General features: G+C 41.1%; 1 protein-coding gene across 3 annotated transcripts in view; it reads left to right on the forward strand.

Moving 5' to 3' along the window:
• The window catches only part of fibcd1b (fibrinogen C domain containing 1b), a 194,916-nt gene that overhangs the window by 38,221 nt on the left and 130,323 nt on the right, over window positions 1-26,372 (forward strand). Inside the window, exons 1-2 of one of the 3 annotated variants that reach the window (XM_034096125.1) lie at window positions 21,452-21,520; window positions 26,242-26,325. The exons of 1 other annotated variant lie outside the window; for it this stretch is intronic. Coding sequence is in view for 1 of the 2 variants with exons in the window: in XM_034096127.1 (XP_033952018.1) it covers window positions 10,326-10,409 (84 nt within the window). In the remaining variant the exon portion in view is untranslated. Of the gene's footprint in view, window positions 1-10,325; window positions 10,410-21,451; window positions 21,521-26,241; window positions 26,326-26,372 lie in introns of those variants that run through there. One more of the 3 variants, XM_034096127.1, reaches the window with a different exon arrangement.

A 26,372-nucleotide genomic window follows, 5' to 3' on the forward strand; every position in this document is an offset into this window, starting at 1 on the left:
TTGCAGCGCGAGCGCCAAGGACACGCGGTGGAGGCTAGAGCGGGTGATTTGTCTTTTAGGATTGAACTCATCTCCTCCGGGCTCCCGCAGGCCTCTCCTCCCTCTCCTGTCTCTGCATGCTGTCTTATTTTGAAGGTGAAGAGCATTCCTCTCAGTGTTTGCATGTATCCGTTTCAGCTGATGCAGTTGATTGTGTTTTATGAATTTGCACAGATGTTACACTCAAGGACACGTCTGCACAGATTTAAACTGTAGATGCTATAAAGTGAGCACATCATCTTTCACCTTTTTTCATGGTGCTATTTCAGACAATGGAGCGGAGGTTTTAGTGGACATAAAGCTTCAATTTCTGTATATCTATTTATATTTTTAAACAGAAAGGCCCTTTTAGTTCACAACACAAACACTTAGCATCAGATCTTGTTACACCAATGTAAGTCTCCTAATTGACTGGCTGCTCTGGCGTGTTTAAATGTTTGGTTTCTTTTGAACAGAGGGCAGTCTTGATAATGTGTTATTGAAATAATATTTAGTTTACACCTCTGTCTCTGAGCAGATGCAGCCAATCAGAGAAGAGTAAGACATCCACTGACTGTTGAATTGAATAAAAAAAAGCCTCATAGAAAATAACATGGACAGCTCTTCCCTAGATATTCCCTCTATTACGGTAGGTGAGAAATAAACTGAGAATAAATCTAACTTGGACAGAATGCATGAAAGGGAACAATAATTGATCTGCCATTATCCTGCAGGATGTCTCATATTGCCTCATATACTTAGTATTGCTACCAAATCACAGCAGTGTCCTTCCTGATATCACGTATAACCATTATTTATGTGCCAGTGGCAAAGTAGTCCAGAACAAAAAATACACTGTCATCAGCAGGACAGGGAATTGTCCCTTTGAAGTCTGTACAAGCTGCTCTGCTGCCATCACATCCACTATGGCAGTGTCCTCTAAAACAGCCAGACCCAAATCTCTGCAGTCTGCAGAATACAATATACTGTAGGCTCTGGAGAGGTAAACAATGCTCTCATCAAATTCTGCAGTCCATGCAAAAATATTCTGTTTGCCACTAAATTCTGTTTGTGAAGAATGAGAGGAAGGTTACAACATGTCTTAGTTTGTGTGTTCCTTTTGTTTGTTTTATCAGCTTATGCAAACCTTATCTGCAAGTTACATTTATATATTTGCTATTTCATAGGGCTGACCCCTTTGAATTTAAGGGGCCCTTTTATGCTTTCTGGATTTTCCCTTTCCTGTAGTGTGTAAGTTTCCTGAAACGCCGAGAGTGCCGCAGTGACGCGTCCTAAAATCCGGAAGTAAACTCCTTCGGTGCCTTCGACAAAAACGCAATGCAATCTCTCCATAGGATTTTGGAAAATATCTGGAAATAAGGTCTGTGGTTGAGACACATTTAAGAGACGGATCACGTTTTGTTCAGCCGGATAATCTCCACATGTCTATCCTACTTTTATAATTTTCGAAGCATAAATCTAGTCGCCAGAAGCAACATGCTAACGTTATGCTATAAAGGAACTACAGCAGGGTCGCTGCTTCAACGTCACGCCAACTTCAGATCCATATTCAAACATACAGATTAAAAATGGTACAAGTTGAAGCTTTTTGTTTGAACACTTTGCAGGAGGCAGGTACTTGCTTTCAAGCAGAACAGGGCAAACAAACTTAGCGGTAGTGTTTACGTGTTCGATGTAATGACGTCCAACGACCTGGACAACTTCTGTAGTCCTATTCAGCCACTTGGTAACAACCATCGTTTTTCAGACACGTACACTCTTCAGAAATCACCAGTGGGGTCACTGCTGATGGATTTGATGTCGTAGAAGAAAACGTGATCCGTCTCTTCAATGTGTCTCAACCACAGACCTTAGTTCCAGCTATTTTCCAAAATCCTGTGGAGAAATTGCATCGCTTTTTGGCGAAAGAACCGGAAGTGGTAAATTGCTAACTTACTTCCGGGTTTTAGGACGCGTCACTGCGGCCCTCTATTGGACTCCTTTGTCTACTTCCAAAACCTAGTGACATCACTGTGTAACACTCACGCTTTACAAGCAAGCGCTCCAACACATTGTACTTGACAGGCTAAGGGGCGGGACATCTCTTAGCAGTTGACCAATCACAACAGAGCCGGCCAGCTAAGCAATCAGAGCAGACTGGGCTCTGGTTTCAGACAGAGGGTGAAAAGAGGGCACAGGCAGTATGAGAGAAATAAAGAGCTTTCTGATCATTAAAGCATGGAGACATGTCACAGTAGAGACACTACATACTGATATGAACCTGAAAAGGAGCAGAATATGTCCTCTGTAAGAAAATGTAATCAGTGACATCCCAGTTTTTTTTTTTAAATTTAGGAAATAGTGATCTCAAGAGTAACACGTTTGAAAATACGGCTTACACCTTCAGTTATGAAAGCAATCATTCACAATATCAGCCTCCTCCAAACCTCCACAGCTGCTCTTTTGCAACCTATTATCATTATTTCCCCGGAAAAATAGAGTACTTGAGACTCTGAGGTCGCACCCATTTTTGCAGATAGGACATTGAATGATAATGTTTGCAACGCATGATAACACGTTTTGATGCCTCTTCAAGGAGCGTGTGTATGTGAGTAAGAGCTGCAGGATATTATAAGAAAACTGAAATTGCAATATATTTGTTTGTGAACAAATAGAGGAATACTCACCCTACATGGTATTGGTGGTGGATCTGCACTTTTTCTTTTCGTTTGCTAAATAGTTGAACTGAAACCTTGAGTAATTATCAATTAAGAGACACATCAGAGACTAACTGCTAATCAATAAGTAGCAAATGAGTAGCTCTTGAATTACCCTGAGTTAGGACATATGTTTTAGCTAATGATAATGGAAAGTCATTGGAGACTTATATCAATGATCCACGATCTAATGAGTTTTTAGATCTAGTTTTTAAATATCCAAATCTCATTAAACTGCTCAATAACACATAACCAATAACTAATGATTTCCTAAGTACATACACTTCAGATTATATAGAAGTACTATCTTCGTGGCCCCCTCAAGTGAAAAAGCACATCATCTTAATCCACTTACAAGTAGGCAATACTTTTTATTGGGAATGCGTCATTAATTTAGGATTCATGAGATCATTAAAGTAGTTCATTAGTTCATGAATAATGTAAGACACAGAAATCCTCAAATCATTTTCTTATCTCTCAACTTAAATGAACAATCACTTGGTAATAAATCCTTGTAGTTTTAAATCGGAGTTAACCAAGGATATAACAAGCACCTCGTGTTTGTGATGCGTAATCTTTATGCAGAGTGACGGTAATATGACGCCTCGTCTTGTAACGTGTTGTGAATGTGAAGATCCTCCCTCATTTATCTGAATGGCTTCTTTATTTATTATGACAGTTGGAATATGTTCACGATGTATGCTCTCAAGATGATGCAGTTCTGTTCATTCATCCATTTGCTGTTAACCCTTCTCTTTCTAGTGGATTAGAGAATGCATAGCAACATTTTCAGAAAATACACTGAGCAAGATAATCTTCTTTATGTACCAGTGTTGAACTGAGAACACAGCACCATGTATTCTGCTTCCTGCTTTGCCTCTTTTTGCTTCTATTCTCCTCTCAGTCTTCGTCCCTTCAGAGGCTCAGACTCAGGTGTTTTTCAACATAAAGACTTTACTGGACTTAACACGGTAACAAAAACAGGAAACACAAAATCACTCTTTCAAGGAAAAACGAATTGCTATCGTCAGGAGCTTGAAAACGGAATACGAACATGGAGCAGGCTTGAACGTGGTCATGACAGAAAACGAACTGGCACTGGACAGGTGGGGACTAACACAATATACACACAAGGTGAGGGACACAGGTGGAAACTATCAGGGCGGGGTCAACAATCACGACCGCAGGAGACACAGAGGGGTGGGGAGCATGGAGACCTGAAACGAGAGGGAGAATTACTTTTCAAAATAAAACAGGAAGGCACAGGACAAAGGGACGTGACACAACTCATTTAAAGAATAAACTTTCACAATTATCTCCCGAGACATGACATTCACTGAGCAATGTCATGTTAAATGATTAGTAAGCCCACAAGTGAATATATGCAAAGCATCTTCCAATGCAACGGCTTACTGAACAGCGAGGCATGAACACACACACACACACGCACACACACACACACACACACACACACACACACACACACACACACACACACACACACACACACACACAAACAAAGGTATACGTGAGCAAGTAAATACTGAGAACAACCGATTTGATTAGATATTTGCTGGGAGTCCTGCAAACACAGAGGCTAACGCATCCTTCAGAGTGCAATCTTCCTGTCTTCTTAGACGTGAACCCATCACATCGGATTCTGAATGCAAGGTCCAACTAATACAAGTTGGGACGGGTGGCGCAGTGGTCTGTGCGTTTGATCATCAGATCAAGGGGGCGTTGGGGAACTCCAGTTCGAAACCCGCTCCCGCCCCACTGCGTCAGGCCGGTGTGTCCTTGGGCAAGACACTTCACCCGAATGTTCTCCTGTGGGTATTGTCCACAGTAGATGACCATTACATGTATGATCTGTATGTGTAATGTGTATTTGTAAAGCGCTTTGAGAGTCATTGAGAAAGCGCTATAATAAATATAAGGATTATTATTATAACTAATAAAATGCCCAAATAGTCTATTAAGTGCAAATCCTCTCCGCTGGTGGAGCTTGTGGAGTCAGATTAGGGCAAGACACACAGTGCCAAGCAGTCATGCCCACACTGGGACCGCTGCCAACCAGAAGCCCTGCAGATATGGCCCTGTGTGTGTGTGTGTGTGTGTGTGTGTGTGTGTGTGTGTGTGTGTGTGTGTGTGTGTGTGTGTGTGTGTGTGTGTGTGTGTGTGTGTGTGTGTGTCACTAAAGTAAAACTAATGTGAGCATTAGCAGGCCGGGGGACAACACACTGAAGCTCTGATCCTGCTGTTGAATGGGAAGGCGGTGTCAGGGTTGACTGCAGCTGTGACACGCAGCCTTTGCTCTTAGTGCACGTGTTCATACGCTCGCGCATGTCTTTCTATCTATTGGCCTGCCCGGAGTTTACCTCTGTGCCCATTTCCGTTCATGCACACCTGTGAACTTGGCGACCTCGTTCCATTCCTGCACCTACTTGTTGGTTTTTAACAGTTTCATATATTGCAATTTACTTGAACGCGTAACTGACTGTCAGTGGAGTCTGTGTGCTAGTAGCTGTGTAGCTCCTCTGTGCACGGCAGGCGCAGACACCTGCAATGATTAAGGCAGAGCAGATTTCTATATCGCTGACCCGAAGCCTGCTCATTAGAATTCAGCACACCTCTCCCAAATCTCCCTCCATCTCACATTCTCACCCCCCCCCCCGTTCACTTCTTCCTCTATCGCCGCCTTCTTTTTTCCCCTCCTCTTGCTGTCGTACACGTTGGAAGAGAATGCTTAGAGCAAAGGGGTGAATTATTGGTCAGCCATCATAACAATGTCTATACGGCGATTCACACCCAGTGACCAAGTGCCAATCATGACTGCTACCAACTGCAAGCATGTGCGCACAAATACCGGAAAAGTGCTCGTCCAAAGGTAGATTTAGCATCCACTCTTATGACTCTGTGAAATCTGACACTTTTAATCAGGGAATTATTAACCAAAGAGCTTGGAAGCCTCTTTAATGTATTATTTTGTTAAGGTGCACACAATTATTGTGTAGCAGAGTCTGAGCTGCTCTCATCAAAACCCCGAGGCAGTTGTTTCCACATAAGAAAGCTCTAATAAAGTCATTGCACAACCAGTTAGCAAAAATCCAACCTGATCTCACCAGAATGCGTGAGTCCACCACGACTCCTTAACACCGCATTGCGTGGTGGACTCACGAACTTTGTTACATTTACGTGTCTGCACCACACAAACAACCCCAATGTAAAGTGAATGAGACTCCTTTGTCGTGGTGCACACACGCATTCTACAACGTCCTGCAGTGAGCTTTTATTCTATAAAACGTTTTTAAAATCTACTTTATAGCTTGTAGTAACTCGCGGGAGGCTTCTTTTATTTTATTTGTATTCATAATAATTTTTATTTTTCGACAGAATGTATTATGGTGCATTAGTTACGAATTTTTGTTCTCAAAAAACAGTGCATTGTGTGTAATACAACTGTGATTTTTATTAAATGAGTTAGTTTTTAAGGAAGGCCAGAGCTTCAGCTGTGTCCAATAGATTGTTCCCTTTAGTTAACGTTTTTTAAAAGAACATTATATTCCGATTTGATCATGTCCCCTTTATTGTATTACGGAGAGCAATGTGAGCGTCCATTCCCATTGGTTAACGGAGAATTTGACCCCGGAAGTAAGTATTATCCTTAGGCTACTGTCGATTGATTTTACAGTGCTATCTGCATTACTGATCAACTCAAAAACACCAGATTATCCTTGTTGATTACACAACATTGATTGGTTTAAGTTGTGTACAATACTTTTGTAATTTTCCCCTTCGATTCGGAGAAACAAAGATTTGTTCAGTTTAGGATGGCCGAAGACACTACACTACCCAGAATCCTCAGCTATTGTTCCGCGTTGCCTCAAGCTCTGTGATTGGTTGACCTCCAACTGCATTCCATATGAAAAAAACGTTTCGTAAAAGATAAATCATACTTTATTCAGCAGTGCTTGCTTTACTCTTTGAAAGTCATCACATGAATGCATTGTAAATAGTACACATCTGTCGTAGTTCTTTATTTATCTACAGAGATCTGGCCTCAAAATAGACCGGAAACTATTCTTTTACCGTTCTGTTTTAATTTCACAATAAAGTTAGTAGTAATAATTTGTTTTGATATTATTGTTTTTTATTAACTACTCATGTTAAGACTATCTTTTCTGTGTTGCTGTGGGGTTTTTCCATCGCTTTTGTGTTACAAATATCAAAACAATAACAGAATATATCCGTCGTAAACTAAACCAGAAACAGCAGTATATTTTATTTTGTTAACACTGTAAACTTGACAGCTTTTTAACCCAAACCACCTACTGGTTAAAGCACGTTATTACACATTTAGAGTAATATTGAAATCTTGAAAAGGGATGTCCAAAATAGCAATTATATACAGTTTTTAATTAACTAATTTTTGTAGAGAATAACGAGTAATGTATATACTTTATAGGGATCTGCAGACAAATATTTAGTCTTCTCAAGCACCAACAATCATTACATTACATTACATTGCATTTAGCTGACGCTTTTATCCAAAGCGACTTACAATAAGTGCGTTCGACCAACAAAATACAAGCGTGAAGAAAACAGAATCATAAAGTACATCAGGTTCATAGAGCCAAACATTTCAAGTGCTACTCAACTGGCTTTAGATAAGCCAGTCCTCCAATCAAATATCTCTCCTGATTGTTGGCACTTGACAATCACCTTCCCTGATTTTACTCAGGTGTAACTAAAGTCTGCTTTAAGGGTTGTTTATATTTCACATCATTAATCAGAATCTGTAAAGTAACTAAAATAAATGTAGTGGAGTAAAAATACCAGGTTAACCTTAACGAAAGCCCTCATACTGACGCTGTGTACAAGAAGGGGATGAACAGACTCTATTTTCTGAGGAAGCTGAGATCCTTCCACGTGTGCAGCAAGATGCTGGAGATCTTCTAGTCTGTTGTGGCCAGTGCACTCTTCTTTGCTGCGGTGTGGGGGGGGGCAGCATCAGAGCCGGTGACACCAGCAGGATCAATAAACTGATCAGGAAAGCTGGGTCTGTCATCGGCATCAAGCTGGACCCCTTTGAAGCTGTGGTGGAGAGGAGGACACTGAACAGGCTGTTGTCCATGATGGATAACCCACCCATCCTCTCCACCTGCAGCTGGACAGTCAACGGAGCTCCTTCTCCAACAGACTGCTGCAGCTCCGCTGTCACAAGGACCGATACAGGAACACATTCCTGCCCACTGCAATAACTCTGTACAATAAATCACCTCTGGCTGGAAGAGAACTCTCTGCTCCATAGTTTCTCTAATACAACATCGCTGTACATTGTACACATATATAATCTGTTCAATATTTGATATTATATTCCATTGTCATATATTTTTGAATATGTATATTTGCATATATAATATCTACATGTATATTTTTTATTTCAACACGTAGCCTATATTTTCTATTTTTTCTATTCTTGTTTGTTTGTAGTTTTGTTTTATTGTAAAATGCCTTGTCTTTTATGCTGCTGCAACAAAAACAATTTCCCAAATTGGGATCAATAAAGTACCATCTTATCTTATCTTATCTTACATCCAGACTAAAACCACCAGACTCAGGAGACGTTCGATTCCTGTTTTGAATAGTGTGCCGTCGATGGGTTTCATTCCATTTCAAAATGCTGTTTGTCGCTCAGCGTAAACTTCGCGCACTGCCACTCCAACATCCAATCACAGAGCTAATCACGGGGTTTGTCAAGCAAAGCACATGGTGGAGTCCCAAACGATAGCTGAGGATTCTGGGTAGTGTCGTGTCTTCTGCCATCCTAAACTGAACACATATTTGTTTCTCCGAATCGAAGGGGAATATTACAAAAGCATTGTACACAATTTAAACCAATCAATGTTGTGTAATCAAAGGATAATCTGTGTTTTGAGTTGATGAGTAGTGCAGATATCACTGTAAAATCAATCGACAGTAAGGGGAATATTTACTTCCGGGGTAAAATCCCCCGTTATCCAATGGGAATGGATACATAAAGGGGACATGATCAAATCGGAATATAATGTTCTTTTAAAAAACGTTAACTAAAGGGAACAATCTATTTGACACAGCTGAAGCTCTGGCCTTCCTTAAACTAACTAACTATTTAATAAAAATCACAGTTGTATTACACACAATGCACTGTTTTTTGAGAAAAAAAATTCGTAACTAATGCACCATAATACATTCTGACGAAAAATAAAATTATTATGAATACAAATAAAATAAAAGAAGCCTCCCGTGAGTTACTACAAGCTTATATAGATTTTAAAAACGTTTTATAGAATAAAAGCTCACTGCAGGACGTTGTAGAAATGCGTGTGTGCATCACGACAAAGGAGCCTCATTCACTTTACATTGGGGTTGTTTGCGTGGTGCAGACACGTAAATGTAACAAAGTTCTTGAGTCCACCACGCATTGTGGTGTAAAGGAGTCGTGGTGGAGTCACGCATTCTGGTGAGATCAGGTTGCAAAAATCGGTAGTCAGAAACAAATTGGCTAACTGGGTAAAGAAAGTGGAGCAAATTGAACAAAAAAGCCAGATTTCTTTTAGAGTAATATTAATGTCTTTACTAAATAAAGTTGCGTTATGTTTATTGGATGTGAAAGTAGGCAATTGTTTGCTAACTTGTTAACCAAACCAGTGTTAGTATCCTCCAAATGGATTTATTTTAACATTCAGCAGCTCCTGTTGTTAGTTTTGAAACATGCAGTCTCATAGCAACTGTAAACAAGCACATTTAGTTTGTCACACACATTCATACTCACATACACAGGCTTCTAACACAATGCTTGGATGGAGAACACATTTTGATGCATCAATTGCTAATGTTTTGCCGCTTCCATTCTTAAGTAGGCATCTGTGTGCCCACGTGTGTGTCGGTGTGATTGTCCCAGGCTAATTGAGCAATTCCACAGTGGGAGCACGAGCTTTACGGTCACGGAACTGCGTGCCCTCCCGGAGCCGTTAGAAAGCCCCTCACTTTCATAATTACTCCGCTTTTTATACGTGCAGCAGCTCAAACTACTCCCAGACGAACACGAGCGCAAGAGGCACATATAATGGAGCATGTAATGTTCAGATATCGTATAAAACACCCACAAACAATGTCATATGCCCACTCTCATCTAATGGAACTGTCATTATTGCTTGATTTCTTTTCTTTTGCATTTGGCATCCAAGGAAACTTTGTATACAGAAAACTATATCTCTACTGAAAGGCATTGAGCCTGTAAGTACTATTCAATTCAATGGTACCTTTGAGATGTACCGGGTTCAGATCTGTTTATGTCAGTGTGCGTTGTGTGGGTGGTTGAAGGTTATCAGTGCCAGCACCATTTATCTCTCAACAATACTTTGAGAGATTTGAGGCTTTTGGCTTAGAAAATGTTCTCTTCCTACAATTTCGAACCCTTTTAATTTGTATTTGCATGCATGTGTGTGTGTGTTTGTGTGTGTTTTGTGCATGTGCTTGCATGCTTTATTGCACATGTGACTTGAACAAACGCCAACACTAGTGGCCCTGTCTGTTTGTCCCATGCAGAATTTCTGTGAGTGTGTGCCCAGCTCCTCCCAGCTCAAACACCGCTGGTCAGACTCAGAAAGTGCCAGGGAGACCCCGGCCAAGGTAAGGCCCCCCACCCACAACATACTGTGTACATGTAGGCAGATATGCATGCACACACACATGCTTATATCAGAAGTACATAAGAAGTTACAGCAAAATAGGTGGTCTTTATTCTTAATAATGCATCACAATGTTGAGAACAAATATATTATCATTTGAAAACTAAACATCGACTTTTTCATAACTGGATACTTCTTAAATCTGAGTCGGGCTGCCATTTTGTTCATCAGTCATTCATCTGCTGATTATTTTTCCCATTCAATATTGACGACAAATTGTGAAAAGGTCGATGTGACATCTTCAAATAGCTTGTTTGGGCAGACCAATAGCTAAACACCAACATATATTATAATTGATATCATAGCAGACTAACAAGAAGAACATATTCAGATATGAGAAGCAAAGCAGTGAATGTATGTCCTTCTTGCTTAAAAAGGACCAAAGTTATTGACTGAAACAATTGTTGCAGCTTTAAATCCCCACTTGATTTATTGGAACAACTGTATATAGAAATGTGCTGTACAGATAATCTGTTCACGGCATGTCCTTTGTGTACTGCACATATCCCACCTTCCTTCCAATAATAACCAGGGCACTCTTTGAATTGTGGCATGCTCACCTGCGGAGGGGATTAGCTATCATTGACATACATTTTCATCGCAATCCCCTTCTTTGCTGATGGCAGTGTGTAGGATTATTGCACATTACACCTTACATGTTGCCCCCACGCAGCAGCAACGGCACAACCTCAGCTCTCGTACCCCAACACAAGTATTAAAGGGAATTAAGCCCTGCAGACTCTTTGAACTCTGCCGCGTGATCGTGGCTCCACCGGGGAAGCATTTGATGTGTATTTTGGAGGAAGGAAGAAAACGTATGGATTGAATACCAATGTGAAAGTGTTTCTCAAGCTGCCAGGGAATAAAATGGAATTGGTGAAAAAAAAACGTTGTTCTCCAAATTGTTACATGGTCTTTAAAGGTGCCTTTGTATGTGCGCTAGTCTTTTTTTTTTCTATGTATACATCACTGCCAGTATATATTGTGTGTGTATATATTGTGTTAAAGAGGGATACAGTGAGGCAGGGAGAGTATGCAAGACTCCTGCTGGCTTCCTGCTTATCTAGTGAGCAGACAAAGCCTGTGTTCCAAGAACCATCTGCCAATGTTGCTGTGTGGGAGGGAAACAGCATTTTCATAGGGAAGACTTCTCTCTCATTCTCTGCCTCAACTTGTTCCATCTTTCCATCAGAATCCCCCTGTTGTCCTCTCTCAAGTGCATGGCAGGGCATGAGTAGAGACATGAGAGGATCTGAAAGTCCGCCACTAATTACAGAGAGAGCTCCTGCTGATTGAGAGGCTCATTTCCCCAAAAATAAAAATAACTGTGTTTAGAGGCGTACCATTTCAATGTCATTACCCTACTGCAACTCTGGAGCTGAGTTGAGAGATTGTTTTTCTCTTGGGACATGAAGTAGGTAGCTGTTTTATTTGTATTGACCGTAGAAAAAACTAATAAGGCAGCAACAAAAACCTCCACTCTTTATTGCCATGCTGACTTTCTCTTGCTTCCAGCCGTTCCCTCTGACTTCATTTCAGCCTGAACTCAGAATAAGTGGGGGGTGACTTGAATTTTGAATTGAGCCGTCCCTTATAGATACTATCTCTTACGTATGCACACACACACACTATTGTTATTGCGCCGTCCCTTATACTATCATCTTTACGTCCCCCTCCTGGCATGGTCCTTGGAAGATGCGGCAGTGTTCATTTTTGAAAGTGGCGGACAAACCCTTTCCCCCACTGTGATAGGCTCGCTAGCGTCGGGGTTGGCCGTTCTCTTTCTCACAATGTCTAGCTTTTCTTGAAAAGTTCGTCTTGAAAATGGCGTTGTAATTATATCTGCGACCAAATCGATCTCTTCTCCTCCTTCAGCCATTGTGGGTTGAAAAAAAACAGCTTGTAGAAATCTACACAAATTAGCTCGTTCAAATTCAAGTTCAGTTTGCTAGCTCTACATAGCTCTGCCTCTCAATAGTGCGTATCCAATCAAAAGACGTGCACATGCTGACGTCATCGTACGCCTGCTAGCTGGCCCGTTGTCGCCAACTCAAAATCTGATTGGTTAACGCCACAGTTTTGTTTCCGTTCACTTTAAGCTACAGGCGCCCGCTCTGTTGATTCTGAAGGCCTAAGGGCAGATTTCTTGGACCCTGGCAACACATTATGGCTGAAATATGATTGGATAAAAGCTCTAACATAAAGGCCAGCCCTCCAAATCTTGTTCTGAGGCTGGAAGCAGCGCAACCAAGAGGAAAGCTATGAAATGAAAAGAATAGACTATGGGGAATAATTTAATACATATTTGTGGAAAAAATATATCAACATTAAATGTATATTCTGATGATGTTTAGGCCAGCAGAGAAGGCCTTGCTGGCCCTGACGGCCCACCACTGGGTTTGTGCCAGCCTGCTGTAATACATCGTATATAGTCATGCACACATTTATGAGATTTAACAATGGCCAATTATATTTCTTAAATAATATGTAGCCTATTCCCAGAGCATAATGTATGGGGCAACAAGGTGAGGTGTAAAATGTGTTTTAATATCATACATTTTTATGCCAGCAAACTTCTTGTACGGACTTCGGCAGTAGTGAAGACTCACTGAACAAATTAAGTACAAAGACGAATCGTTCGCGAACGTGCAAATCACCAGAAGTCGTTCGCGAACCGTTGAACGAATCAGTGAACTAATCTTTAAAGTGAACTGAATCAAAAGATTTGTGTACCCAAAAGGAATCTAAATGCCCATCACTATTTCCGCGCGTTTTGGCTTTATGAAGCAGGCTCGCAAACGGTTACGTCATGACGCAAACAATGACACAATGACGCAGCACCAGTCGGACTCTGGGCGGTGTGAAAAGAGCCGGAGCTAAACCAAAGAACCGGTTCTGAACCTGAAAATCTCTAGCACGGAGCTTGAACCGGAGTTGCGTTGGTGTGAATGAGGTATAAGAGGGAATTTAGGGGGAAACGAAGAGCGGTCCTCGAGGCTCTTAAAGTTTCCCTTTCGATTTTAGGGCTTTTCCCTTTCCTGTAGTGTGTAGGTTTTTTGTGCATATGAACGGTCTGCAAAGGCTAAAATCCCTGTGTTTCCACTAGAGCTAGTTTCTCCATCCACAGATAGCTGTGCATAGACCAGAAGCTGGGGAAAAGGCAGTAAAAGAAAGGGAACAAAATAAATTTAGCAATTACTGCACATATGTATTTTAGGTGGTTGAGCTTTCACATTTTTGGATCCCTGTTCTACAATCAGTGTTGGGTGTAACGCGTTACAAAAGTAACGGAGTTACAGTAATATATATTACTTTTTGCTGTAACGAAGTAATGTAACGCATTACTAATGAAATGTGGGTAATATATTACCCGTTACAATGCTCAGTAACGCAGTTACAACACATTTTAACCCGAAATTAAATGGTACATAGCGAGACATTCCGACACCAGACAAATTGTGCGGGTAGATTAGTAAACCTGGTGTTTACCCTTCAGGCTTCGCGCCGGGATCTTCGGGGCAGTTGAATGTTATTCACCCTCTATTCAAAAAAGAGAACGGAGCGAAAAATACTAACAACAAATTGTGTCAGGTGCGCGTGACCTGCTCCGCTGCGCGTGCATCATTTCCAAAGTGCTTCCACAGCAGTGACACACATCTGTGGATAATCATTTATACGAAAATGGTTAAAGCAACCATCACTAAATGCCAGCAACACTGCATCTACTGCAGACCGTAGCAACAGGTCGGATGGGGACATCACGTGACCCTCCGTTGTGGACACTAGCTTACTCCCGCCTGACTGAGCAGCAGTCTTCATCGCCCGAAACACCAGCCGCCTCTCTGCGGCCCGCAGGTGCCAGCCAGGATACCACGGCAAAACAGAGCCTGCAGGTAGATCTAAACAAGTACCCGCCTGTACAGTGGGGTTAGGTGGTCATTTTGCAGCTCGTGGTATAAAAATAGACAAGGGCTAGATGTGAAAATAGTGCCATATTCTGCCATGCCTGTAGAAATGTTGGGTCACAAATAATGCACACAATAGCACAGATGCCTTCACCACGAATGGCTACAAAAAGATCTCATATCCCAAGCTTATCAACGAGCTAATGTTGCAGCTGAAATGATCTCCAGGTCACAAATTCAACCTCACATGATGATGTGATACCAGTTCTCAAGCACAGTAAATATTCTCTTCCCAGAGTATATGATGGGACCAAGGTGATGATTTAGTAGGCTACATGGTTTTAATAATACTTTTGCTTTTCAATGTTTGCCATTTCAAACCATGAGCTGGTTCAAATAATATTTGCCTTGATTTACAATATGTATCATTTGTTTTATCGGTACAGTTTTGAAGCTTTTGTGCTTTTCTTTGCCATAGTCCACTTTGGACTGTATGAGATATTTCAGGATATATATTTCACTTTTAACTCACTTGAAATGTTCTCACTTGCTTGGTTTCAAAACATAACAAATGCCATAATCTGTTCATTGGGACCATCAATGCTATTTCTCATTGCTGTTGCCGGCCACTATTGCTCATGTAAACCTACTACTGCTGCGCCCCCTGTAACCTCAGAGGCACCCTGAGTAATTTTGTTCTGGAGCCGGGCCTGCACACGGCCATATACTAAACACACTACAGAGCCCATTCCGTGTCCTGTTAGTGTTTACTTCCTGTCTGCCTTATTCTGGTGATTTATCTGACGTCCAGCGCTCCGTCTTTTAACCTCTTTTCCTTTCTCTTTCTGGATCCTCCTTAGCAACCTTCATTATAGTCCTTGACAGTGGTCTGTGCTGCTGTATTAACAACGTGTCACATGTTAAGAATTTACAATCAGAATGGAGTATTCAACTAAGCCGTGTAATACAAGGTGTTAGTAGCCTTAAGGGCCTACACAGTTGTTATGCTGCTATACCACATCGCCTTTCACTGGATGTATAATGAGCTGCACTAAATTACATTTCAGCATTTAAAATACCTAGCCATTCTTTTGCGGTTATTTTGGTGAAAGTAACTAGAAAAGTAACTAAAGTAGTGTAACTCATTACATTTCAGAGACAGTAATTTTGTAATGTAACTTATTACTTTCAAAAGAGAGTAATAAGTAATATGTAATATATTACATTTTCGAAGTAACTTGCCCAACACTGTCTACAATACATAAAAGCAAGTAGCAGATAACGGAGCATAAGCAAGAGTGTGCTCAGATCAGCTGTGTCCTGAGAAAGGAGAGGTTACTATAAAAACCATTAACACCCATTCCAGATTGAAAGACCGCTTACAATCTCGTCGTTTCACTTCACGCTCTCAAAGCAGCTGCTCTGACCTCTCAGTGATTGTGTGCTTTATAACAGCAGTGCGGTGATATGTTTTTGCATTCCGGTGCGCGCATGTGCCTCAGGGCTGGCGGGTGACAGACTCACTCCCTGTGTATGGCCGATTGCAGCGCGAGCGCCAAGGACACGCGGTGGAGGCTAGAGCGGGTGATTTGTCTTTTAGGATTGAACTCATCTCCTCCGGGCTCCCGCAGGCCTCTCCTCCCTCTCCTGTCTCTGCATGCTGTCTTATTTTGAAGGTGAAGAGCATTCCTCTCAGTGTTTGCATGTATCCGTTTCAGCTGATGCAGTTGATTGTGTTTTATGAATTTGCACAGATGTTACACTCAAGGACACGTCTGCACAGATTTAAACTGTAGATGCTATAAAGTGAGCACATCATCTTTCACCTTTTTTCATGGTGCTATTTCAGACAATGGAGCGGAGGTTTTAGTGGACATAAAGCTTCAATTTCTGTATATCTATTTATATTTTTAAACAGAAAGGCCCTTTTAGTTCACAACACAAACACTTAGCATCAGATCTTGTTACACCAATGTAAGTCTCCTAATTGACTGGCTGCTCTGGCGTGTTTAAATGTTTGGTTTCTTTTGAACAGAGGGCAGTCTTGATAATGTGTTATTGAAATAATATTTAGTTTACACCTCTGTCTCTGAGCAGATGCAGCCAATCAGAGAAGAGTAAGACATCCACTGACTGTTGAATTGAATAAAAAAAAGCCTCATAGAAAATAACATGGACAGCTCTTCCCTAGATATTCCCTCTATTACGGTAGGTGAGAAATAAACTGAGAATAAATCTAACTTGGACAGAATGCATGAAAGGGAACAATAATGGATCTGCCATTATCCTGCAGGATGTCTCATATTGCCTCATATACTTAGTATTGCTACCAAATCACAGCAGTGTCCTTCCTGATATCACGTATAACCATTATTTATGTGCCAGTGGCAAAGTAGTCCAGAACAAAAAATACACTGTCATCAGCAGGACAGGGAATTGTCCCTTTGAAGTCTGTACAAGCTGCTCTGCTGCCATCACATCCACTATGGCAGTGTCCTCTAAAACAGCCAGACCCAAATCTCTGCAGTCTGCAGAATACAATATACTGTAGGCTCTGGAGAGGTAAACAATGCTCTCATCAAATTCTGCAGTCCATGCAAAAATATTCTGTTTGCCACTAAATTCTGTTTGTGAAGAATGAGAGGAAGGTTACAACATGTCTTAGTTTGTGTGTTCCTTTTGTTGTTTTATCAGCTTATGCAAACCTTATCTGCAAGTTACATTTATATATTTGCTATTTCATAGGGCTGACCCCTTTGAATTTAAGGGGCCCTTTTATGCTTTCTGGATTTTCCCTTTCCTGTAGTGTGTAAGTTTCCTGAAACGCCGAGAGTGCCGCAGTGACGCGTCCTAAAATCCGGAAGTAAACTCCTTCGGTGCCTTCGACAAAAACGCAATGCAATCTCTCCATAGGATTTTGGAAAATATCTGGAAATAAGGTCTGTGGTTGAGACACATTGAAGAGACGGATCACGTTTTGTTCAGTCGGGTAATCTCCACATGTCTATTCAACTTTTCTAATGTTCGAAGCATAAATCTAGTCGCCAGAAGCAACATGCTAACGTTATGCTATAAACGAGCTACAGCAGGGTCGCCGCTTCAACGTCACGCCGACTTCAGATCCATATTCAAACACACAGATTGTAAATGGAACGAGTTGAAGCTTTTTGTTTGAACACTTTGCAGGAGGCAGGTACTTGCTTTCAAGCAGAACAGGGCAAACAAACTTAGCGGTAGTGTTTACGTGTTCGATGTAATGACGTCCAACGACCTGGACAACTTCTGTAGTCCTATTCAGCCACTTGGTAACAACCATCGTTTTTCAGACACGTACACTCTTCAGAAATCACCAGTGGGGTCACTGCTGATGGATTTGATGTCGTAGAAGAAAACGTGATCCGTCTCTTCAATGTGTCTCAACCACAGACCTTAGTTCCAGCTATTTTCCAAAATCCTGTGGAGAAATTGCATCGCTTTTTGGCGAAAGAACCGGAAGTGGTAAATTGCTAACTTACTTCCGGGTTTTAGGACGCGTCACTGCGGCCCTCTATTGGACTCCTTTGTCTACTTCCAAAACCTAGTGACATCACTGTGTAACACTCACGCTTTACAAGCAAGCGCTCCAACACATTGTACTTGACAGGCTAAGGGGCGGGACATCTCTTAGCAGTTGACCAATCACAACAGAGCCGGCCAGCTAAGCAATCAGAGCAGACTGGGCTCTGGTTTCAGACAGAGGGTGAAAAGAGGGCACAGGCAGTATGAGAGAAATAAAGAGCTTTCTGATCATTAAAGCATGGAGACATGTCACAGTAGAGACACTACATACTGATATGAACCTGAAAAGGAGCAGAATATGTCCTCTGTAAGAAAATGTAATCAGTGACATCCCAGTTTTTTTTTTTAAATTTAGGAAATAGTGATCTCAAGAGTAACACGTTTGAAAATACGGCTTACACCTTCAGTTATGAAAGCAATCATTCACAATATCAGCCTCCTCCAAACCTCCACAGCTGCTCTTTTGCAACCTATTATCATTATTTCCCCGGAAAAATAGAGTACTTGAGACTCTGAGGTCGCACCCATTTTTGCAGATAGGACATTGAATGATAATGTTTGCAACGCATGATAACACGTTTTGATGCCTCTTCAAGGAGCGTGTGTATGTGAGTAAGAGCTGCAGGATATTATAAGAAAACTGAAATTGCAATATTTGTTTGTGAACAAATAGAGGAATACTCACCCTACATGGTATTGGTGGTGGATCTGCACTTTTTCTTTTCGTTTGCTAAATAGTTGAACTGAAACCTTGAGTAATTATCAATTAAGAGACACATCAGAGACTAACTGCTAATCAATAAGTAGCAAATGAGTAGCTCTTGAATTACCCTGAGTTAGGACATATGTTTTAGCTAATGATAATGGAAAGTCATTGGAGACTTATATCAATGATCCACGATCTAATGAGTTTTTAGATCTAGTTTTTAAATATCCAAATCTCATTAAACTGCTCAATAACACATAACCAATAACTAATGATTTCCTAAGTACATACACTTCAGATTATATAGAAGTACTATCTTCGTGGCCCCCTCAAGTGAAAAAGCACATCATCTTAATCCACTTACAAGTAGGCAATACTTTTTATTGGGAATGCGTCATTAATTTAGGATTCATGAGATCATTAAAGTAGTTCATTAGTTCATGAATAATGTAAGACACAGAAATCCTCAAATCATTTTCTTATCTCTCAACTTAAATGAACAATCACTTGGTAATAAATCCTTGTAGTTTTAAATCGGAGTTAACCAAGGATATAACAAGCACCTCGTGTTTGTGATGCGTAATCTTTATGCAGAGTGACGGTAATATGACGCCTCGTCTTGTAACGTGTTGTGAATGTGAAGATCCTCCCTCATTTATCTGAATGGCTTCTTTATTTATTATGACAGTTGGAATATGTTCACGATGTATGCTCTCAAGATGATGCAGTTCTGTTCATTCATCCATTTGCTGTTAACCCTTCTCTTTCTAGTGGATTAGAGAATGCATAGCAACATTTTCAGAAAATACACTGAGCAAGATAATCTTCTTTATGTACCAGTGTTGAACTGAGAACACAGCACCATGTATTCTGCTTCCTGCTTTGCCTCTTTTTGCTTCTATTCTCCTCTCAGTCTTCGTCCCTTCAGAGGCTCAGACTCAGGTGTTTTTCAAACATAAAGACTTTACTGGACTTAACACGGTAACAAAAACAGGAAACACAAAATCACTCTTTCAAGGAAAAACGAATTGCTATCGTCAGGAGCTTGAAAACGGAATACGAACATGGAGCAGGCTTGAACGTGGTCATGACAGAAAACGAACTGGCACTGGACAGGTGGGGACTAACACAATATACACACAAGGTGAGGGACACAGGTGGAAACTATCAGGGCGGGGTCAACAATCACGACCGCAGGAGACACAGAGGGTGGGGAGCATGGAGACCTGAAACGAGAGGGAGAATTACTTTTCAAAATAAAACAGGAAGGCACAGGACAAAGGGACGTGACACAACTCATTTAAAGAATAAACTTTCACAATTATCTCCCGAGACATGACATTCACTGAGCAATGTCATGTTAAATGATTAGTAAGCCCACAAGTGAATATATGCAAAGCATCTTCCAATGCAACGGCTTACTGAACAGCGAGGCATGAACACACACACACACCACACACACACACACACACACACACACACACACACACACACACACACACACACACACACACACACACACAACAAAGGTATACGTGAGCAAGTAAATACTGAGAACAACCGATTTGATTAGATATTTGCTGGGAGTCCTGCAAACACAGAGGCTAACGCATCCTTCAAGAGTGCAATCTTCCTGTCTTCTTAGACGTGAACCCATCACATCGGATTCTGAATGCAAGGTCCAACTAATACAAGTTGGGACGGGTGGCGCAGTGGTCTGTGCGTTTGATCATCAGATCAAGGGGGCGTTGGGGAACTCCAGTTCGAAACCCGCTCCCGCCCCACTGCGTCAGGCCGGTGTGTCCTTGGGCAAGACACTTCACCCGAATGTTCTCCTGTGGGTATTGTCCACAGTAGATGACCATTACATGTATGATCTGTATGTGTAATGTGTATTTGTAAAGCGCTTTGAGAGTCATTGAGAAAGCGCTATAATAAATATAAGGATTATTATTATAACTAATAAAATGCCCAAATAGTCTATTAAGTGCAAATCCTCTCCGCTGGTGGAGCTTGTGGAGTCAGATTAGGGCAAGACACACAGTGCCAAGCAGTCATGCCCACACTGGGACCGCTGCCAACCAGAAGCCCTGCAGATATGGCCCTGTGTGTGTGTGTGTTGTGTGTGTGTGTGTGTGTGTGTGTGTGTGTGTGTGTGTGTGTGTGTGTGTGTGTGTGTGTGTCACTAAAGTAAAACTAATGTGAGCATTAGCAGGCCGGGGGACAACACACTGAAGCTCTGATCCTGCTGTTGAATGGGAAGGCGGTGTCAGGGTTGACTGCAGCTGTGACACGCAGCCTTTGCTCTTAGTGCACGTGTTCATACGCTCGCGCATGTCTTTCTATCTATTGGCCTGCCCGGAGTTTACCTCTGTGCCCATTTCCGTTCATGCACACCTGTGAACTTGGCGACCTCGTTCCATTCCTGCACCTACTTGTTGGTTTTTTAACAGTTTCATATATTGCAATTTACTTGAACGCGTAACTGACTGTCAGTGGAGTCTGTGGGCTAGTAGATGTGTAGCTTCCCTCTTGTGCACGGCAGGCGCTAGACACCTGCAATGATAAGGCAGGAGCAGATTTCTATATCGATGACCCGAAGCTGCTCATTAGAATTCAGCACACCTCTCCCAAATCTCCCTCCATCTCACATTCTCACCCCCCCCCCGTTCACTTCTTCCTCTATCGCCGCCTTCTTTTTTCCCCTCCTCTTGCTGTCGTACACGTTGGAAGAGAATGCTTAGAGCAAAGGGGTGAATTATTGGTCAGCCATCATAACAATGTCTATACGGCGATTCACACCCAGTGACAAGTGCCAAATCATGACTGCTACACAACTGCAAGCATGTGCGCACAAATACCGGAAAAAGTGCTCGTCCAAAGGTAAGATTAGCATCCACTCTTATGACTCTGTGAAATCTGACACTTTTAATCAGGGAATTATTAACCAAAGAGCTTGGAAGCCTCTTTAATGTATTATTTTGTTAAGGTGCACACAATTATTGTGTAGCAGAGTCTGAGCTGCTCTCATCAAAACCCCGAGGCAGTTGTTTCCACATAAGAAAGCTCTAATAAAGTCATTGCACAACCAGTTAGCAAAAATCCAACCTGATCTCACCAGAATGCGTGAGTCCACCACGACTCCTTAACACCGCATTGCGTGGTGGACTCACGAACTTTGTTACATTTACGTGTCTGCACCACACAAACAACCCCAATGTAAAGTGAATGAGACTCCTTTGTCGTGGTGCACACACGCATTCTACAACGTCCTGCAGTGAGCTTTTATTCTATAAAACGTTTTTAAAATCTACTTTATAGCTTGTAGTAAACTCGCGGGAGGCTTCTTTTATTTTATTTGTATTCATAATAATTTTTATTTTTCGACAGAATTTATTATGGTGCATAGTTACGAATTTTTGTTCTCAAAAACAGTGCATTGTGTGTAATACAACGTGATTTTTATTAAATGAGTTAGTTTTTAAGGAAGGCCAGAGCTTCAGCTGTGTCCAATAGATTGTTCCCTTTAGTGTAACGTTTTTTAAAAGAACATTATATTCCGATTTGATCATGTCCCCTTTATTGTATTACGGAGAGCAATGTGAGCGTCCATTCCCATTGGTTAACGGAGAATTTGGACCCCGGAAGTAAGTATTATCCTTAGGCTACTGTCGATTGATTTACAGTGCTATCTGCATTACTGATCAACTCAAAAACCACCAGATTATCCTTGTTGATTACACAACATTGATTGGTTTAAGTTGTGTACAATACTTTTGTAATTTTCCCCTTCGATTCGGAGAAGAAACAAAGATTTGTTCAGTTTAGGATGGCCGAAGACACTACACTACCCAGAATCCTCAGCTATTGTTCCGCGTTGCCTCAAGCTCTGTGATTGGTTGACCTCCAACTGCATTCCATATGAAAAAAACGTTTCGTAAAAGATAAATCATACTTTATTCAGCAGTGCTTGCTTTACTCTTTGAAAGTCATCACATGAATGCATTGTAAATAGTACACATCTGTCGTAGTTCTTTATTTATCTACAGAGATCTGGCCTCAAAATAGACCGGAAACTATTCTTTTACCGTTCTGTTTTAATTTCACAATAAAGTTAGTAGTAATAATTTGTTTTGATATTATTGTTTTTTATTAACTACTCATGTTAAGACTATCTTTTCTGTGTTGCTGTGGGGTTTTTCCATCGCTTTTGTGTTACAAATATCAAAACAATAACTAAATATATCCGTCGTAAACTAAACCAGAAACAGCAGTATATTTTATTTTGTTAACACTGTAACTTGACAGCTTTTTAACCCAAACCACCTACTGGTTAAAGCACGTTATTACACATTTAGAGTAATATTGAAATCTTGAAAAGGGATGTCCAAAATAGCAATTATATACAGTTTTTAATTAACTATTTGTAGAGAATAACGAGTAATGTGTATACTTTATAGGGATCTGCAGACAAATATTTAGTCTTCTCAAGCACCAACAATCATTACATTACATTACATTGCATTTAGCTGACGCTTTTATCCAAAGCGACTTACAATAAGTGCGTTCGACCAACAAAATACAAGCGTGAAGAAAACAGAATCATAAAGTACATCAGGCTTCTTAGAGCCAAACATTTCAAGTGCGACTCAACTGGCTTTAGATGAGCCAGTCCTCCAATCAAATATCTCTCCTGATTGTTGGCACTTGACAATCACCTTCCCTGAATTTTACTCAGGTGTAACTAAAGTCTGCTTTAGGGTTGTTTATATTTCACATCATTAATCAGAATCTGTAAAGTAACTAAAATAAATGTAGTGGAGTAAAAATACCAGGTTAACCTTAACGAAAGCCCTCATACTGACGCTGTGTACAAGAAGGGGATGAACAGACTCTATTTTCTGAGGAAGCTGAGATCCGTCCACGTGTGCAGCAAGATGCTGGAGATCTTCTAGTCTGTTGTGGCCAGTGCACTCTTCTTTGCTGCGGTGTGCTGGGGGGGGGCAGCATCAGAGCCGGTGACACCAGCAGGATCAATAAACTGATCAGGAAAGCTGGGTCTGTCATCGGCATCAAGCTGGACCCCTTTGAAGCTGTGGTGGAGAGGAGGACACTGAACAGGCTGTTGTCCATGATGGATAACCCACCCATCCTCTCCACCTGCAGCTGGACAGTCAACGGAGCTCCTTCTCCAACAGACTGCTGCAGCTCCGCTGTCACAAGGACCGATACAGGAACACATTCCTGCCCACTGCCATAACTCTGTACAATAAATCACCTCTGGCTGGAAGAGAACTCTCTGCTCCATAGTTTCTCTAATACAACATCGCTGTACATTGTACACATCTATAATCTGTTCAATATTTGATATTACATATTCCATTGCCATATATTTTTGAATATGTATATTTGCATATATAATATCTACATGTATATTTTTTATTTCAACACGTAGCCTATATTTTCAATTTTTTCTATTCTTGTTTGTTTGTAGTTTTGTTTTATTGTAAAATGCCTTGTCTTTTATGCTGCTGCAACAAAAACAATTTCCCAAATTGGGATCAATAAAGTACCATCTTATCTTATCTTATCTTACATCCAGACTAAAACCACCAGACTCAGGAGACGTTCGATTCCTGTTTTGAATAGTGTGCCGTCGATGGGTTTCATTCCATTTCAAAATGCTGTTTGTCGCTCAGCGTAAACTTCGCGCACTGCCACTCCAACATCCAATCACAGAGCTAATCACGGGGTTTGTCAAGCAAAGCACATGGTGGAGTCCCAAACGATAGCTGAGGATTCTGGGTAGTGTCGTGTCTTCTGCCATCCTAAACTGAACACATATTTGTTTCTCCGAATCGAAGGGGAATATTACAAAAGCATTGTACACAATTTAAACCAATCAATGTTGTGTAATCAATAAGGATAATCTGATGTGTTTGAGTTGATGAGTAGTGCAGATATCACTGTAAAATCAATCGACAGTAAGGGGAATATTTACTTCCGGGGTAAAATCCCCCGTTATCCAATGGGAATGGATAACAATAAAGGGGACATGATCAAATCGGAATATAATGTTCTTTTAAAAAACGTTAACTAAAGGGAACAATCTATTTGACACAGCTGAAGCTCTGGCCTTCCTTAAACTAACTAACTCATTTAATAAAAATCACAGTTGTATTACACACAATGCACTGTTTTTTGAGAAAAAAAATTCGTAACTAATGCACCATAATACATTCTGACGAAAAATAAAAATTATTATGAATACAAATAAAATAAAAGAAGCCTCCCGTGAGTTACTACAAGCTTATAGTAGATTTTAAAAACGTTTTATAGAATAAAAGCTCACTGCAGGACGTTGTAGAAATGCGTGTGTGCATCACGACAAAGGAGCCTCATTCACTTTACATTGGGGTTGTTTGCGTGGTGCAGACACGTAAATGTAACAAAGTTCTTGAGTCCACCACGCATTGTGGTGTAAAGGAGTCGTGGTGGAGTCACGCATTCTGGTGAGATCAGGTTGCAAAAATCGGTAGTCAGAAACAAATTGGCTAACTGGGTAAAGAAAGTGGAGCAAATTGAACAAAAAAGCCAGATTTCTTTTAGAGTAATATTAATGTCTTTACTAAATAAAGTTGCGTTATGTTTATTGGATGTGAAAGTAGGCAATTGTTTGCTAACTTGTTAACCAAACCAGTGTTAGTATCCTCCAAATGGATTTATTTTAACATTCAGCAGCTCCTGTTGTTAGTTTTGAAACATGCAGTCTCATAGCAACTGTAAACAAGCACATTTAGTTTGTCACACACATTCATACTCACATACACAGGCTTCTAACACAATGCTTGGATGGAGAACACATTTTGATGCATCAATTGCTAATGTTTTGCCGCTTCCATTCTTAAGTAGGCATCTGTGTGCCCACGTGTGTGTCGGTGTGATTGTCCCAGGCTAATTGAGCAATTCCACAGTGGGAGCAGCGAGCTTTACGGTCACGGAACTGCGTGCCCTCCCGGAGCCGTTAGAAAGCCCCTCACTTTCATAATTACTCCGCTTTTTATACGTGCAGCAGCTCAAACTACTCCCAGACGAACACGAGCGCAAGAGGCACATATAATGGAGCATGTAATGTTCAGATATCGTATAAAACACCCACAAACAATGTCATATGCCCACTCTCATCTAATGGAACTGTCATTATTGCTTGATTTCTTTTCTTTTGCATTTGGCATCCAAGGAAACTTTGTATACAGAAAACTATATCTCTACTGAAAGGCATTGAGCCTGTAAGTACTATTCAATTCAATGGTACCTTTGAGATGTACCGGGTTCAGATCTGTTTATGTCAGTGTGCGTTGTGTGGGTGGTTGAAGGTTATCAGTGCCAGCACCATTTATCTCTCAACAATACTTTGAGAGATTTGAGGCTTTTGGCTTAGAAAATGTTCTCTTCCTACAATTTCGAACCCTTTTAATTTGTATTTGCATGCATGTGTGTGTGTGTTTGTGTGTGTGTTTGTGTGCATGTGCTTGCATGCTTTATTGCACATGTGACTTGAACAAACGCCAACACTAGTGGCCCTGTCTGTTTGTCCCATGCAGAATTTCTGTGAGTGTGTGCCCAGCTCCTCCCAGCTCAAACACCGCTGGTCAGACTCAGAAAGTGCCAGGGAGACCCCGGCCAAGGTAAGGCCCCCCACCCACAACATACTGTGTACATGTAGGCAGATATG

Source organism: Pseudochaenichthys georgianus, chromosome 12, assembly GCF_902827115.2.
Source record: "Pseudochaenichthys georgianus chromosome 12, fPseGeo1.2, whole genome shotgun sequence".
Taxonomy (NCBI): Eukaryota; Metazoa; Chordata; class Actinopteri; order Perciformes; family Channichthyidae; genus Pseudochaenichthys; species Pseudochaenichthys georgianus.